The sequence below is a fragment of the Lepidochelys olivacea genome, assembly GCF_965140295.1.
Source record: "Lepidochelys olivacea isolate rLepOli2 genome assembly, chromosome: 4".
Lineage (NCBI taxonomy): Eukaryota > Metazoa > Chordata > Testudines > Cheloniidae > Lepidochelys > Lepidochelys olivacea.
In genome coordinates, this window is record NC_140414.1 from 18,656,350 (window position 1) to 18,675,327 (window position 18,978).

At 42.7% G+C, this 18,978-nt stretch overlaps 1 protein-coding gene across 1 annotated transcript in view; it reads left to right on the top strand.

Moving 5' to 3' along the window:
- The window catches only part of LOC311520132 (uncharacterized protein), a 90,159-nt gene that overhangs the window by 57,736 nt on the left and 13,445 nt on the right, over positions 1-18,978 (top strand). Inside the window, exon 6 of the mRNA XM_084627380.1 lies at positions 1,448-1,502. Coding sequence (XP_084483506.1) covers positions 1,448-1,502 — 55 coding nt within the window. The remainder of the gene's footprint in view (positions 1-1,447; positions 1,503-18,978) is intronic.

Genomic DNA, 18,978 nt, shown 5'->3' on the forward strand with positions numbered 1-18,978 from the left:
AGCTTTTGTGAGCTACAGCTCACTTCATCGGATGCATAAAAGTGGAAAATGCAGTGAGGATGTTTTTATACACAGAGATCATGAAAAAATGGGTGTTTATCACTTCAAAAGGTTTTCTCTCCCCCCACCCCACTCTCCTGCTGGTAATAGCTTATCTAAAGTGATCACTGTCCTTACAATGTGTACAATGTGTAAGGAGAGTGGGGTGGGGGGAGAGAAAACCTGACTCTCCTTACACATTGTAAGGACAGTGATCACTTTAGATAAGCTATTACCAGCAGGAGAGTGGGGTGGGGGGAGAGAAAACCTTTTGAAGTGATAAACACCCATTTTTTCATGATCTCTGTGTATAAAAGCATCCTCACTGCATTTTCCACTTTTATGCATCCGATGAAGTGAGCTGTAGCTCATGAAAGCTTATGCTAAAATAAATTGGTTAGTCTCTAAGGTGCCACAAGTACTCCTTTTCTTTTTGCAAATATAGACTAACACGGCTGCTACTCTGAAACCAGTCAATGGAAAGGAGCTGAAAGTGAAAAGAGAACCCCAGTCTTGGAAAACTAAGGAAGAGAGGCAATTTCCACAGCTCTGTGAAACCATTTGCAAACTCTGTTAAAAGAAAGAGGGTTTGAATTGACAGCTGTCTAGAAACTAAAAGAGCCAGATCTAAGCAGGCTGCTGTCTGTGAAGCACTGGGTCCTCTCTAGGATAGAGGGCACTCTGGGAAACTGAGTCTGTTTGTTTTCTGTGTAGCTTGTCTGTTTGCTTTTCCTTACCACTTCATCTTTGAATCTATGTTCTTTCTAGTAAATAAACACTTTATTTCCCCCCCCGCCCCCGCCCCCAAGCACTTTCTCCGTTGTGCAAACTGTGTTGAGAATGTGTGCTAAAGTGAACTGATAATTGGGGTCAGGTTTTACTCCTTCTGGGGTGATGAACCAGAGGGGAACAGTCCATGGGTCTGGTAATTAAGAATGTGGGGAGATGGATGTGGAGGAACTCGGGACCAGAAGGGCTTGTGAGGTCATTCTGCAGGAGTAACTGGGCGGCTGGAAGCCAGGGTTGAGACTTTTATTCTTATAGGCTGGCTATTGGGGTCAGAGCTCTGAGCCACAGCAATAAGGCACTTAGTTACAAGGCAGGTGGTGACAGAACCCCTTACTGATCTGGGTAATCCCCAGAACATCACACCAACTAAATCACACAGGCAGTGTAAGAGAGAGAACTCAAACGTGTGCTCTGAAAGCACAGATCCTCCTCACTTCCCTACTCGCCAATAGCCCCCTTTTTTTAATCCTTAGACAGCTCTTAGACAAGGTCTGGTGGCCCCAGTGTCTTCAATGCACCTCTTCTCCTGGCCTTTCAGGAATGGCTTACTGGCCCATTTCCTCATCCTGATCCATTGAGGGGCCACATGGTAACCCTGATTCCTTTCTATATCTTCCAGGAAGGATCTTTGCAGCAGCCAGTCAAGCGGCCTGTCTCATCTCTTCTCTGTAGTGGTAAGGTTCCTCCGATCCTGCAGCTGTTCCTCTATTATGATGATGATGAGGTGTGCCAGCGTTCTCTGTTAATCCTGGAAAACTTTGTCCTTGTGTGGGAAAGGGATTTCCTTAGCCTAGGGCACTCCAGTGTGTCTCAGCAGCAGAGTTAAAAGACCAGTTGTAATGGCAGCAGTGGACCAGAAGGGAGCCTATCTGGTCCTGCTACTGCAGAAAGGGGAAATGGGTTGATTGTCTTCCTCCAGAAGAAGCTAATGGGGAACTTGAGGGAGATGATGGGCAGGGGGAGACAGCTGGCTTCCCCTGATGACAGCTGAAGTGATGGTGAACAGAGAGAACACCACCTGGTCTCCTCTTCCACGGTGCGCCCCACCCCGACCCCATGATCAAGGATGGTTAAAGTAAAATGTACAGGACCTGTTAGGAGAGCTGCCTTTGAGAATGTAGCTCCAGGTGAGTCTTGTTGTATGAATTCAAAGTTAAAGCAAAACTCTGGTGTCCTAAAATCATGGGGAATAGGAAGACCAACAGTGGTTATGGGGTTTTTGTTTTTGTCTTCAGTTGCCAAGCACAACAATCAGATTTTATAAAGCATGGCTTATGTCTTTGTTGGGCAGAATGCTAATCACATTAATTTCAGCAGGTCTGATATTCCAAGCAGCAGATGATAGAGAATCATAAAAAGATCCAATATTAGATGGGGAGATTACTGAGGGGAAATTGACAATTTAGGTCACGATTAAAGGGCGAAATCATCCATTTTCTGCATCCCATCTTCATCACAGATTTTAAAAACAATTTTTTATTAGCATAGTTGTGTTGGTGAATGTCAACCAGTGTGGGCAGAGCATTCATAATATTAGGTATTGTCTAATACAGATTTCCAAAGACCTGGCATATGACTCAGGGGAATCATAATTCACTGCAGAAGTGTAACATCAATTGATGCCACTATTCAATAAAAGATTATACTCTACTGTGGGTATCAGCTAAAAAAGCTGGTTTCAGAAATCCCTTCAACAGTTCTGCCCATGCACGCTGATGAGGCAAGGACCACCAGTATACTTGTGATTGATTGTTGGAAGTAGTTTTACAACTCATTCTACCAATACAGCTGGAACCACAGATATCTTTTCATTTTTCAGCTAATGTACTGACACAACACAAACTGTTTCTGTATATCCTGCCATCATTGCTAATGATGAGACAGAGGGCCGAAGAAATTACATTGTTGGCTCTAAAATACCTGTGTACTAAACAAACAGTATTGATGAGCAATATTCGTTCAATGCACATTAATTAGCAGTTTAAATTGCTGCAAAAAATAAAGGAGTCTGATCTTTTGTTCGACAGTGGCATCGGTCTGGGTCATTTTTTTTCTGCAACGTATTATGAGCCATATGCTAGCTATTCAAACCACTGTGGAGACATTTAGTTTTGGTAGGTACCCATAAATCCATTGTTTGTTCTTACACATTAGAATTCACTGTAGGTTTCCTTTTCAGTGCAATATTCTAGCACATAGAGTTTAATGGCATCTGTCGTTAAAGAAAGTATTATTCATGGTTAGTGCAAAGTATCTAAGTAGAGGGATTTTGAATGAAGATTGTGTTTTGGTTTCCTGTTCTCCTGAACCACAGTTTAAATGACTAGTGGAGTGGCTCAGTCCTACTTATTAGCCTTGTACTTTCTGTGGCTATACCTACATGAAACTTATCTTCATGACCGCAATACAATACATGTGAAGTAAAATAATTTAAGCACTGCATGTATGATGGATTGGACCTCACTGAGAATCACTCCTGTCATAAATATAAAGGGAAGGGTAACAACCTTCCTGTATACCGTACTATTAAAATCCCTCCTAGCCAGAGGCACAAAATCCTTTTAACTGTAAAGGCTTAAGAAGCTCAGGTAACCTGGCTGGCACCTGACCAAAAGGACCAATAAGGGGACAAGATACTTTCAAATCTGGGGGGGGGAAAGGTTTTGGTCTGTCTGTTCTGTGTGCTTGCCGGACACAGATCAAGGAAGCAAGCAATCCAACTCCATTAGAATAAATAAGTACTAAGGGAATGTGTTAACTTATTTTTGTTTTGGCTTATGATTTTCTCTGTGTTGAGAGGAAGGTGTATTCCTGGTTTTCTTTTTGTAACTTTAAAGTTTGACTCAGAGGGAAATCCTCTTTTTTTTTTTAATCTGATTGCCTGTAAGATTATCTTCCATTCTAATTTTACAGAATTTTTCTAATTTTACTTTTACCTTTTTTCTTTGTAATATAAAGTTCTGTTTCTTTTAGAATCTGATTGGGGTTTTTTTTTAGTGTCCTAAAAAAAAGACAAGTTTGGTCTGTGCTCATCTTGTTTATTCTCAAGCCTCCCCAGGAAAGCGGGTGTGGGGGCTTGTGGTGGATATTAGGGGGGAGTAGGAACTTCAAGTGGTCCTTTCCCTGAGTTTGTCTAAATCACTTGGTGGTGGCAGCATTGCCTAATCCAAAGTACAAGGGAGAATTTATGCCTTGGGGAGTTTTTAACCTAAGCTGGTAGAAATAAGCTTAGGGGGTCTCTCATGCAGGTCCCCACATCTGTACCCTAGAGTTCAGAGTCGGGAGGGAACCCTGACAATTCCCTTCAAATGTTTTTAGTGAGAGTTTTGATGAAATGCGCATTTCGTTCTATTGATGATAATAGCTCAGATTCTCTGGGCTGATCAAGTTGTGCTCAGTCCAAGAACAGGAGAGGTCATTGGAGGCACTAAAGGTGGCTTTATGCTACCTTTGGGAGTCCCTGATGCCAGGGGACTTCCAGGGGCCAATTTGGACCACAACACAACTAAGAGCTGCCAGTGGCCCCTAGAGACTGTTTCGGAAATCAATCATCACTAGAGCGGAGTGGCACTTTGGCCGCATTAACTTATCTCCCACCATGTCTCCACAGAGCCAGAACATTGGGTATATGCCACCAGCAGATTTCCATTATACAAAGGAAATGCCCTTCAGTTATTTCCCTGCTATTAAGTGGGCTTTGTAAATATTTGATTGAGGATTGCATTGTCACTTAACAACATTAGCTGTCTGAAACAAAGCTCTCTGTGCTAGAATTAAGACTGATGAATTTTTCTCTCTTTGTTTGTATCCAAGAGATATTTGAAGCAACATTACTAAGGAAATAGACCTCAGAAGGTGTGCTGGAAACAAGGTGATTTCCTGTAAAATGATGAACACAGTAAAATATTTTAATTTGCAATGCACCTTGTGCTCATCCAGGCTCTTAGTACTTCACTTTAATTTAAACATTTTAAGAACTCTGTTAAAAAGATTGTTCAGTAGAGGTGCAATAAACCATTATGATATAATAAAGATGTCATGCTGCAATGAAGGAACTTTAAAAAAAAACACCATAACTGAAAGACACAGTAATTATGATAGATTATGATCTCTCTCCAGGAGATTATGATCTCTTGGAGGAAGATAGGGCCAATAGCCTAATTATCTCTTGATCTTCTGACATATTTGCCACGGGAGTCAATAAATGTTAGCAGTAAATGTCACTGGGGCAATTTAGAAAGATGAGTGTCATTATTTTCATTTTTCTTCACAGTGTACAGCAGAGTTTTTCAGCATGTAATCCTCTAATGGTCTTATATTAGTCAGCTTGTCCATTTAGAATGACTTTCGAATTTCCTAATGATAAATAAAAACAGATTAAGTTATAAACTTAATTTACCCGAATGATTTAAAATGTGTGACTAACTTCCAAAGAAGTTGGAGCCTATGCTTCATCCATTTCAGCGTTTAAAGCATGGGATCATATTTGTATAAAATTAAAAAACAGAACCCTAGTCAGAGTGTAACTCTCATGTTATAACTAATTGGTAAAGATTTAAACTTCCAAGTGTTTCACTATCAAGTCATCTTACCTGCTTGAACACTTGTATAACCTTTATACATAAATAACTTAATTTTTGTTCCTTAGGTACATTACATTTTTCATAAGGCCTCTGACTGACTGGTAAACATTTATGTCAAAATGATTTTAACCAAACAGGATTAGACATCATCGATGTATCTCTTTGCATAACAGATTAGAGCTCACACAGGTGTTAAAGGAGATGGAAGTTTGTTTATAGCATCATAAACTTTATACAGCACTTTACAAACACAAAGATGCAGTGCCAGCATCCAAGTGTTAGTCCAGGGTTAGTGGTACTCAAGTCAGCTCACCTTGAGTTAGAGAACTGAGGTCTTGAGTATCTAAGTGATTAACAATCTAAAGTTAAGAATTTTCAAACCAGGGGATCTAGCATCCGCACTTCAGCACACAGACCTGAGGCAAACCAACCATATCCCAGACTCCCTAGTGCCCTCCTGAAATGTGGCTGCTCTAGCCTTTTGGTTTTCATGCAGGGTGGGAAAACCTGACTGTCCACCCTGCCCGTCACAGAAAGTCTGCACAGCCCACTAAACTCTGACCCACTGAATGCACCTGACACAGGTTATGATGGAGGAAGAGGAGGAGGAGGACACAGACATGGCAGACTCGATCTAGCAGCTTGCCCTCACCCTCCAGCATAAAGAGACACACAAGGACACCCTTGCCGGTCCAGAAGTGGGATTGCTATAGCCATCTGGAAGCTGGTTACCCCAGAGTGCTAAAGGTCCATTTTGGCGTTGGAAAGTTGATAGTGTGGAAAGTGGGAGTGGAGGTTTCTGAGGAAATCAGGCATCTGGTTTACCCCAAGGTGGCAGGCATAAAAGATATTTGCTGAGGTAACTGCTGGCTTTGAGAGAGTGGGCTTTCCAAACTCTGCCTGGGCCATTGACGGGACTCATGCCCATAGGTTGCCCTCAAGGAGCACAGGAGAACATATATCACAAAGGGTACAACGCCACTGTGATGCGGGACCTCATGGCCTTTTTCTACTGAGCCAGTTGTGTGGGGTTTTCTGTGGAGTCGGCACCATTAAGTAGCTACTGACGCGGTGCTCATCTCTTGGAATAGCGTATCAGGGTATGCCTGTACGCACAGTGCTGCAGAAGCACAGAGGTATCGATACAGCTGAAGCGCGTGTGGTGAAGACACTCTGTGCCGATGGGAGAGACCTCTCTCCCATCGGCATAAAAAACCCCACCTCCGCAGGAGGCAGGAGCTATGCCAGCACTCCCACCAACACAGCACTGTGTACATGAGCGCTTATGTCTGTGTGACTTATGTCGCTTGGGGGGGGGTGGAATATTCACACCCCTGGGTGACATACATTTTGCCAGCATAGGCTGTAGTGTAGACAGAGCCTTAGTTTAAAGACTTCCTTCCAACGCTGACACTAAGGGCTTATCTACACTTGAAACGCTACAGTGGCACATCTGTAGCTCTGGAGATGTGCCAGCAGAGCACTACTTCCACCGGGGGGGGGGTTCTCCTGTTGGTGTAGGTAATCCACCTCTCCAAAGGCAGCAGCTAGACGGATGGAAGAAGTAGGTCCGCTTACTTATGTCACTCACAGGGTGGACTCTTCACACCCCTGAGCAACCATAGGTGAATCAACCTAATTTTTTAGTGTAGACCAGGCTGAAGAAAGATTAACGTGCAGCTGCTGAACGAACTAAAACAAATTTACATTGTGAAATGTAGAGGGGGATTTTTACTTTGAAGTTCCTCCCTTCAGGCAATTTTTATAAAGATCTAAAAGAGTAGACGAATCTGTTCAGCAAATATATCCAATTCAGATTTAACCAGACACTTTATTATTTTAATTTAAATTTATTACTTTGTATAATAGATGGTAACAGTGTGGCAGCTGTCTAGAGTAATGGATTTTTAACTACATTCTAGCCACTAGCAATAGTGGTTGAGTGAAGGCTATATATCAACATGTTCATTATAAACCCTGCCTGCAGGTTTATGACTTGACCATAAGAATTCAGTCAAGTCTGACTCAGAATCTTGCTGAGCCTGGCCTCATCCTTCTGAAGGAAGAAATGTTTGCTCAGTTTTTCAAGCAAACAATAGACAGGGAAAGAAAAGTATTTGTGATGGAATCATCAGACATATTTATGAGAGTGACAGAACAGACTCATGGAGTCGTTCCAGGCTGGTCGCTACATACAGGTATCTAGTCCACGGAGCAGAATGGAAACAGAGGAGCAGTTATTTGGGGTGGATTAGTATGCCTTCATAGGTATATACAGCTTACTACATTTAAAAAAAACGGTTACAAGAATGTGAAGGCTGCAAGCTCTCAAAAGTTAGGAAATTCCAGGCCTGGGTGGGAAATTCCAGCTCCAAAGGTTGATCCGGTCCTCTCCTGGACTTGGAGGGGCAGTTCCCGCAGTTCCTTTTCTCCCTCTTGCCAGGGCAGGTGTTGCAGCACTGCAGAGGCTTAAGCAGGGAGCAGAGCCACCATGAGCTCTCCCCTTTTGTGATAATATCAGCTGCTCCTTTTCTCTCCCCTCCCCCCACCCCTTTACCCCAAAGCTTCTCTCAGTTGCTGAAGGGAGAGGGAGAGCAAGAAAGTTCTTCCTGCCTCCTGTAGCAGTTTTGACTGGCTGTCCTTTCCCGGGAGGTGGGGAAGTGGTGGGCAAGACAAGGCAGCCAATCAGAGGGGATTTCCCTTAGGTTCTCCAAAAATTGCTGAAGGCTGGCGTTCTGTTTGGCTGGTCTGTTTTTTAAATAACTTGGCTTTGGTTTGGGGTTTGGTTAACTTTATTTGGGAAATGGGGAGGAAAGGCTTCAGAGGTGCATGGAAGAAAGTTGGTATGAAGAGACTGTTGAGGAGGGGCTGGGAGCCAGCAGTCAAATCAATAGAGAAAGCAAGTTCAAACTGTAACGCGCTACCTGACATCATGTGTGTCTGATGGTCCCTATGAAGGCTGCTACTTGTGTTTGCTCCTGTTGGCTTGAATTTCTCTGGTTTGTTGTCTGGCTCCAGCCTGGAGATTCTTCTTTCCCTAAACCCAAATGGCTACAAAAAATGTATGGCAGGGCCCTGAGTGGGACCCCAGTGTACCCAGAGAGGAGGGGACCTCTTCCCTGCACAGTTCTTAGTTCAGGGGTTGCTGACAGTGGAGGGGTGGCCTCAGCAGTCTCCCCGTCTTTTCTGCTTACTTCCCTGCCCCCCTCCATTCTGCACACTCTGTTCACATTGAGTAGTCCTTTACTCCATGAGTAGTCTCATTGCCTTCAGTTGGGACTTTTGTGAAGCAAGGTGCTATGCAATGTAAGGGTCTCACAATCTGGCCTGGTAGGATTAGTTTGAGTTAACAAATGTAGACTGACTACACGTTCACTCGCTCACTCTTTGGCTTTATGGTATGTAAAAAGGTTTAACTTTTTAGTTTTACCAGATTTAATGGTGTAAGTATCAAAGAACGAAATGCTCCCTCATTCAGTGGTGATTGTCAGGTAGTTCTTTGATTTGTGACAATGTATTCTGTAATGTCTGATAATGAGGAAGATACTCATTCCAAATTACACTCTCAAAGGTCATTTGATTTAATAGGAAATTTAAGATTGACCTTCTAAAGCTTTCATCAGTGTCCACTAAGACCACTGATCAAAGTCCAGTTGAAACATAAGTGGGGATGAGGAGGAAGGGAAGAAACTTTACTTATAATGAGGGGTGAAATTATATATGTTGAAAGTAGCAATTGAACTGGCCAAAAATACCAAGTCCTGCAGAAAAGGATTAAATACATTCTAATTCAAATTGCACTTTAGTGATATGATTAAGGGTGCGATTCTGTCACAGAGATCCCTGATTCTGTGATTTTCCAGGGCCTCCATGACTTCTTCTGTGGCAGATCTGCAGCCAGCCCTGGGGCTGCCGGAGCAGCTGGCCAGTGACTGACCCTGGGGCCACTGGAGAAGCAGCCCCATGGATGAAGCAGCAGTCGAGGTTGGGTCAGCCCCTCTGGGGCTGGAGCAGTGGCGGTCAGCTCCTGCCACAGGAACAGTATCGGGCTTACAATGGTGCCAGTGGCACCATGTTGCTAGGCCCACACTCAGAAGGGGCCTCAGCGCCCAGACTGTGGCCACCCTGCTCCACCTGCACTCTGCCCTGGGGCCCCGCCCCCCCTTGCCCTGTTCCCCATAACACCCCCACTTGCTCCTCTCCTCTCCACCCCGTCCCCGCCATGCAAGCGGCAGGCGGGCCTCAAGGGGAAGAGGCCGAGCGGGGGCGGGGCTGCAGGGCAGGGTGGGGGTGCAGGGCCCACAAAAGGTTAATCCAGCTCTGCACAGGAGCAGTAAGGTTAACAACCCTCCCGGTTTTGCCGGAGGTCTCCCGGAATCGGGCTCTATCTCCCAGAGGCTTCTGAAGCCAAACCAGGAGATTTTTAGGCCGTTAAAAGTCCGGCAGCGCAGGGGGGCCAATGGGAGCTGTGGGGTGGTGCCAGCAGGCAGGGGCAGCGCACGGAGCCCCCGTCCCCTTTCCCAGGGGCCGCAGGGACGTGCCGGCCGCTTCTGGGAGTGGCACCGGGCCAGGGCAGGCAGGGAGCCCACCTTAGCCTGCTGTGCCGCCACCCGGGAGCCGCCCAAGGTAAGCACCACTCGGCCGGAGCCCGCACCCCTCACCCCTTCCCACACCCCAAACTCCTGCCCCAGCCCTGAGCCCTCCTCCCCCCCCGCACCCAAACTCCCTCTCAGAGCCTGCACCCCTCACCTCCACTCCAACCCCTGCCCCAGGCCTGAGCCCCCTCCTGCAAACAAAATCCCTCCCAGAGCCCTCACCCTGTCCCGCATCCCAATTCCCTGCCCCAGCCCCAAGTCCCCTCCTGGAGCCTGCACCCCACACCCTCTCCTGCACCCCAACCCTCTGCCCCAGCCCTGAGTCCCCTCTAGCAAACAAACTCTCTCCCAGAGCTTACACCCCGCATGCCCTTCTTGCACCCCACACCCCCTGCCCCAGAATCAGCCAGGAGCCCCCTCCCACACTCCAAACCTCTTGAGCCAACGGTTTTATTTAATAGTAAGTAGCAGGCTCTTGTTTTCTGTGGCAGTAGCAGAGACATGATTACGCACACTTAGCCAGTGTATTATGTACATCATTTATTAGACAAACACTTGAAGGCTACAGAAGTTCAAATCACATCTTAGTGTCATTTTGTAATCCATCCATGTGCTGTAGGCTACAGACATGAGATACTGGATAAATCAGAGACACAGGCAGACAGAGATTAAACCCACTGATCTACTATTTGAGCTAAAAGTGATCTCCATTCCTTAACATCTGTGTGAGTCAGTCACTCCAGGACAATATGTCAATACCCACTTAAGAGCAGGGTAGATTGATTAACATCAAAGTGATTTAAACCACACAGAGGAAAGCCTCGATTTAAAACAATTTGAATACATTTTTTCATTTGTACTTCAGTTATTTTCAAAAGAAAGATGCATTCTCATTGGTTGATATAGCCATTTTAAAGCATGTTGATTTACAACTAAATGGAGCCTTTACACTAGGTTTGGTACATCATTTTACTACCTAGCAGGAAACACTATAACTATGTACATTTATTTAAGCAATTATATAGCTTAATATTTTAGGTTCTTATTAATGGTATGTTTTTAGTATATTTGAAAACAGTGAATGATATATTGCTTATTTACTAGCTTAACTTTTTGCTTATGATTTGTGTCAAGCTGCATTAGGATAACTGGAACTTAATTAAGCATACAATAGCGAATAAAATTTATTTTTATTAAACAAAACAACCTTAAATGTTTTGGATAGATAAACTTCTTTTATCAAAGCACATTTCACATTTACAACTAAATGACTTATTAAATGAACAGATGGATTAACCAGACTCAGTGAATTAAACTGATTATTTCAGGTCAGCCCAGGAACATTTTGAAATATGTTTAAGTGGAAGTGACTGGAACTTAAGTTCCTACTCGCCTAAGTCTCTTGAAAATGAGACAGCAGTCTCTTTAGTTACTTAGGCTTCAAACTTTTAAAATCAGTAGATCTCATCCCTTCCCTCCATCATTTTCATTGATAGGCTGGATGAGAAAGGGCAGGAAAACTTTGTGTTTTAACTCCCAGTCAGGTTTCCGAGTAGCAGCCGCGTTAATCTGTATCCGCAAAAAGAAAAGGAGTACTTGTGGCACTTTAGAGACTAACAAATTTATTTGAGCATAAGCTTTCGTGAGCTGCAGCTCACTTCATCGGATCAGTTTCTCAGCTTTGAATGAATTAGTCCAAATGAAGAAAGTATTCTGTCTGTGCTTGCAGAAGAAGCTACTGTTGTCAAAAGCTGGTTAAGCACTTCAACAGACTCTGGTTCCATGTGCGTTAGTGAGTGACTTCCACCAGTTCAGTGGTGTGACTTTCTCAAACATGTGTTGCTTGCTTGAATACTTCACCTCCAGCCCTGAAATGTATTACGGGTGGCATGACTAAAGGTGACCACTAAATGCCCATGTCATAGCAGCAGCATCTTCATTAGTTGGGTATCTACCCTGGTACTTTGGGTAAAGCATATTGGCAAGAAAATGAGGTGGAATAAGTGCTTGATCCATCCAATTCTTTACTGCCTGCAGTTTAACTTTGTTACTGGGTATTTTATTCTTCAGTGTTCCTTGAAGTTCTTTTCAAATTTCAGCAGCATCAGCAATACAGCAGCGATCTTTCTGCAGTTTGTCTAAGGCCATGGAAAATAGATTCAACACAACTTCTACGTTTCTCTTTAGTCCAGTGTTTACTACTTTGGCTGTGATCATCTCATCTACTTTAGTCACGATTTTCTTCACAAATTGTCATCAGAATGGGTCAGTTCTTAAACCGCTCAAAACAGTCAACCACTGAATTCCATCATACGTCTCGGAGGAGAATCCATTTGGATCCTTCTGCTCTCTCCATTGAAGCTGAAGCAAAGTGATTGCTATGGAAGTATTTTGCAATGTCAACATTTTTCCTTTGTTCCTGCAGTTGTACTTAAGCCATTGGTTACAACATACATCAAATAAGTACGACACCCATGTATTATTAATTTCAGATTCTGTTCATTATCTTCTTCTAACTTGCTTCTTTGCTGCATTTGCAGCATTTTCTGGGAGAAAGCTATTTACCTGACTTTTTGTTCACAGTTTGTTATAGCTTTGACTGCTACTTCTTTTAAGTATTCTGCAGTATGGGCATTTCTGCAACATAGTCTCATCTTCTGTTGTCACACAAACACACATTACTGGATTATTGAGTGTATTGCGCCACCCATCAAGACTCAGATTAACAAATTTCTGGTCAATATTTTTTGCACACTGTTCAATTTCCTTCTCTTACATTGCATTCACCAGTGTCTGCTCTGCCAGGTGGAGTCTAGCCAGGTCAGAATGATTGAACTACGTCAATGACATTTTTGTTCTGAGCAAGACAAAAGGTAGAAATTTTTCATAAATGAACCGAGCAATCTTTTCATATATGGAATCTTGCAAGTTCCAATTACGAACTCATCCATGGTTCTACTAGAAGAGGAACAAAGGTTTTTTTTTATATATATATATACACAAGTAATTTACTATCTGACATATTTCTAGTTACAGCACTGCTGGTGGTACTAGCAGATGACTCTGAAGTTGTAGATATTACAGATGATGGACGTTCATAACACATATATCTAAGCTAGTCCCGGCCACAAGATGGTTTTGAACAAAAAGTCATTCTCACTCACTGAGTATAACTTAGCAGCTGTTTGTACCACTATTTAAATTATTTAATTTTATTCTAAATCCATTTTTACAGGGAAAATAATTAGTTAACCATAAGGGTTACCTACATGTATTTAAACCCTTATCTCTTGCAACATACCAAACAGCTTGAAGAAAAATTATTTTAAATGTTAACATTCATAAATGCCTAATCAAACTTTACTTTTAAATAAGAAATCTTCACCTAGCATGTTTGATTATATTGAACAATAAAAAAAATCATTTCAAAAGTCCAGCAGGAACCATAAAAATATAATTGATAAATACTCCAACAATATATATGGACACAAATATTTTGAAAATCATAAGCAATCCACCCAAAACACTAATTTAGGACCACCTATGTTATCATTTACTGACATGGTAGGCAGTCCACAAGGACGGTACAAAAATAAGTATACTAACCAGTTGATCCGGGTTGTTCAGACATGTCCACACCATCTTCTGAGTCATTGCCTTCTGAGAAATATGTTTCACTCTGACAGCCAGGCCTCGCATCCCTTTGTTGCACTGTTTACATTTGGCATGTGTTCCTTTTTTACGCAGAGGTACAGGAATTTGCTGAAAGTATCTCCAAATAGGATCTCTTTTTAGGATTTGCAGCCATGGCAGTTCTTTCTCCAGTTCCCAGGTGTTGGGGCTAGGTGCTGCACTTTGAAGAATATTGTCCCTTCTTCCCATAGTGTCCTGCTTTGACACCACTCCTGTGGCTCCTTTTTCTGGTTGCACTCTCTGCTCCTTCTCCTTTGTGATATAACTCCCCAGCCCCACCCCACCCCCAGGAAAACAAAAGAACTAACAGTTCAAAGCTTCTGCTCATGTAACTGCATTGCAGTATTTTATTTTTTTTTAGACACAGAGGGAAGCAGTTGAGAAATTAATGGATTCCTGTTTGTTTGTATCTGTCTGTGTACACTTGCAAGGAGACAGAACAAGGCCATTTACCTGATGTATCCTGAACTATCCAGAAACTATGGCTGGTTGTTACTGGGCAGATCAGTGTTTCTCCATGAGCTAGAGAGTAAGTTTCCATCATGGGGGGAGTCATAAATATTCATAACTGGAGAACTGAGCCAAGAAGAGCTGGGGGTGGCGGGAGAGAGAAGCTATAAAATAGGAGGAGACAATCCAGTGGCTCAGTGGATGACCCTGGTTGTTTGCTGGAGACGAGGCCAGGTCCCAAAGCCTGTGATGACTTTGCCAAGCTATTGAACCCAGTAGCCCAGCCCCTGGGTCCCCCGTGGGTGAAGCCTTTAATACAGTACATGTCCTATTGTGTCATATTTATAAAGCTTGACCTCCAAAGTTAGCTGTTTTCCCCTGATTCTTTTATTTATATATATATATAAAATATATACATATATAAAAAGTAGAAAAGCAGCCTTTAACTCAAAGTATGTATATGAAAATATACATTTTGAAAGGCTTTAAATACTAAAGACGTGCTTGCTAAACACACCCGATCTAAGGGTTGCTTCTGAGTTTCCGGGCACACCCACAAATATTTATTTGACATACGCCAATGAGTTAGCAGAAAGTTAAAAGTCAAGGGCCCATTTCACTGTTGCTCTGCACCTTACGTAGTCGGTTATACCAGTTCCAAGTGGATGTAAAATGCTATCAAATCCTAGGCACAAATCTAATTTCTGCTGTTCTTGGTAGGTTTCTTGTGTTGAAAACTTAAAGCTCTTATAGTAGTTCCCAGTTGGCAATACCACTAAATCAGTTTACAGATTGGCACAATTCATGATGATTGGCAAGCTCTGTTCAGAGGAAGCCAAAGGTTTAATCATGAGGAAGCTCAGATGTCTCTGTCTGACATACACCTGGCACAAGCTTGTGCAGATTAGAAGGTCTATTTCATATGCTCCAAGGGACTGATCATTCATCACTCATTAAACCCTTTGGAAAGGCTCCCATTGAGTTCACTGGGAGATGGATCAAGCACTGAGTTAAGACAAAAAGAACCCTTAAGATATAAGAGAAATATGCTTTAGTTCATTGCTGTATGTATATTTTGTGTGGAATACTTTTTCCATTACTCACAGGTGAAAACAAATGGACATGGATTTTCAATACTCATGAAGGAAAGGATTCCATGTCTTTACTGTTCACAGCTCACTGCTCTCTGTGCTTTACCCTCTTCCACTCAGTAAATACATTATTTATTCTTGTTACTGATTAACAGGATTCTATGCACAGTGGCAGGCCTTAATATAGCCTCTCAAATGAGAGCATGAGTAATATCAAATATGCACAATCAGGTTTCAAATCATTCCTCCTTCGCAATTTTTATTTCCTGAATCCTTAGAACTGGAATTGGTCAAATTATTTGTTAATAACTTCCATCACATTTTGGTATTTTTTCTTCAAAAAATTATGAATTCTATCATTACTCTAGTACTCTGTAAATGACTCAATATCTTTCTGCAAACAGCTTATTTGATTGTTTTAATATTGATGATCAAATTTATTTAGGATTTATTCTCCATCATGCAGCTGTTCTGAAAACCAAAGGATTTGTACACTTCCTCCTGTCTCTTCTCCTTCCTTACCCTCTCCATCTCAGCTCCTAAATGAGTTAACTAGTTGAACTACTTCAGCTACTCACATTGAAGCATGTACTTGAGTGCTTTGCTGATCAGGCTCTTAAGTACCAGTATATTGGGAACTACTAAACCTCTATGACATTGCTTACCCTTTTTTCTAACTTTATTTTATTTATGCTTTTTGCTAATGCTTGTTCATTTTTTTTCCCTTGTATTTGGCACGCATTGTTGCTTCACTCATTAACGTTTGAGACGGTTCTCAATTACCCTTGTCTTCTAGCGTGCCTACTTTATTTGTTTGTTGTGGGGGAACATGGAGAGAGTGCTCTCTTTTTAGAAAAAAAATAAAATAAAGAAAAACAGTTGTGAGGAGGGAATCTTTAGAAAGGGGAATACGTAAATGTGAAAGCCAGTAGAGAGGATATAGAAGGGATGCAGAGACATGTGATGAACAGAAGACTAGAGACAGAGCTCTGTAGGAAAAGAGATTGAAGGGAGATGAATAAGAGAGGACTAATGAGTAATATAGTGAAGGCAAATCAAGTGTTCCTATTTACACTTACACTTACTGAGCACCCATCAGCTCCTAGTTAATTCACTTTGAACTTTGGGAAGTCAGCACCTTTTAGGACCATTGATTCCTAAATATGGATTTAGGAGTCTCAGCACCCATTTTTAAAAAGCTTGGCCACAGCATATAATTTCAGCAAGTGCACAATATTGGGCTACATACTGAGTACACTCTGGGGCTAGTGCAGGATGCTGGTGCTTGCTAATGACATTTAGTTTCACACTCGTACGCTGGGATCAATATTGGTTGCCAGTCAGTGTCCAAGTGAAATTCAAGGTGTTGGAATGCCTTATGTAGCCCCCTGGCTACTTTGGGCTTTTGATGGGAGCAGCTCCCAGCATTATAAAAGCAGGAACTGGAACTGAGATTGGCTGCTTCTCCTGCTCTTGAAGGAGCACAAATGGGCTGCAGGGGCTGGACGAGGAACCCAAAGGACAAGCGAGGCATCCAACTGTAGGCCCCAGACAGCCTGCACATGGCTGGGACTGCGCCAAAGTGGGAGCTGAGCCAGAGCAGGGACGGTTGCATGTGGGAGAGCTAGTTGCTGGGGTTGGGTTACAGCAGCAGCCCCAGAGTTTTACCTCCAACAGGCGGGCAGATGCCATTTTGTTTCTCTCAGCCAAAGGGGCTTGAGACTGACCTGGCATCCCCAGCTCCACGAAGGGACGGAGGCTCAAAACTGTGCTGCTCCTGTGAGGACTGACTACCAGCTGGACTGGTAGGTCTTCAGGAGCCAGGGGACAGCTGTGGCATTGGTTGGATCCTTGTTCATTTGATATCCTTGATTTGCTGTACTTATAAATTGTATTGTCTTAGCGGCTGTAGGGGTTGCTTGTTACTCTGAAGATATTCACTCCCCTGTTACTTTGTCACAGGGGAGTGAATATCTTCACTGTCATTGTCCCAAAGTCTCTTAGAGTTTGGAGTATGAGAAAGAAAGCTTCTTGAAGAGAAAAGAAAGTTGGGAGTATGGCATCTGTGGCAAAAAAAAAAAAATTAGAGAAATGCATATGGGGAGAAAAACAGATTAAAACACTAGTAACAATAGCAAAGCAAACCCACTTTGGCTACAGAACCTGAGAGAAAAGACAGTTTATTGGTGCAGTTGATGAGAGATACGTTAAAGAACCTGAGTTAAATGAAAGTCACTATAATGGTGGAACTTCAAAACTGAATGTTTTGAATACTTTGCAGCTGCAAACTCCATATGGAGGTCTTGATATCTACATTTTCACTTTCCATATTGTGATGGGAGACAAAATGTTCATCCTAGTATGAGCTGACAGAATTGGAACAAACACATGCTGGTCTTATGGAAGTACTCTGGTCACTTTTACCTGGATTCATTAACTGCTGAGAGATCAGTTTCATTAAAGAAAACAAAACAGGGTAACTGGTTTTACAATGCATGACAGTCTATACAGTGAGCTTCTTGAAATGTCAGTGAGGTGCTGTGTTAAATGATGCTGTGAGAGGCTGGTCTGTTTTCTACAGTACAGAATTGGTAATACAGAGATGCCTGTCTTTGGTCTTACATCCCAGAAGGCTGTAGAAATTGCACTGCCTATGAAACCGCTACAAGAGACTTCTGAGAGCTAAATGTATCTCCAAAATGTACAAGAGGACAGTTGAATCGTCAAGCAAAATGTCTGGTGCAAAGGAATGCTACCAATGTGGCAAACTAGGTAGTTCAGATGCAAAGTGCTGGTGTAAAGACCAGACGTGCCAGCAACATGGTGAAAAGGGTCCCATTGAATGCACAATGAATAAAGACTGACTGCAGGAAAGACTGTCTTTTAAAAACAAAACAGAACCAGTTGTAATAAGAATATGGCCTGGTCTCAACTTAAAGTGAGGTTGACCTAGCTACATCATTCAGGGGTGTGAAAAATTAGTTAGTTAACCTGATCTAAGCCCCATTGTCGACATTCTAAGTCAATGGAAGAATTCTTTGCCCCAGTCACATGACATGAGTCAGATTTACAAAAGATTAATGTCCCTGTTAGATAGCAGGAGTTAGTATCCACTGCTCCATTGGCTACTGGAACAGTGGTGCGGCAAGGGGAAAAAAAGGTTTGTATTCTCTGCAGCAGAATCAGAAAGATGTTACAGTATGATTCCTAAGATTCCTTAGCTCCCACAGGAGTTTTGGGTGCTCAGTAGCCATCAAGTTCAGGCCGATGAAACAAATAACTTGGAACAAGAAAGTTCTTTGCATCTCCTCTTACGCTGAAGGATTATGGCCTAAGAATTCCCAAACATAAATGTGAAATATTTTCAGGCACTCCGGCAGCTGATGCAAACTGATGAGTATAAGGCTGAGGACTCATTGCTAGGCATGGGGTGTTAACACACTTTGATTCCAATTTCCCAGTACAGTGGATTTGTGATGCCTCCCTATATGGGGTGGGAGCAGTCATCCCACATGATATCAACAGGAAAACCATTTGCTTGTGTTTCAAGGGCACTGAGCAAAGCACAAAGCAACTCGTACAAATTTAAAATGGAAGAATTGGGAGTGATCTTTGCAGCATGCAAGTTTCATCAGTACCTGTATGGATGAATAGCCTGGGAGAAACATGACTTAATCAAACTTCCAAATCCCAGTGCATAAAGTTAGGCAACTAAATAAGTGGCCTGGTAGCAGCAGG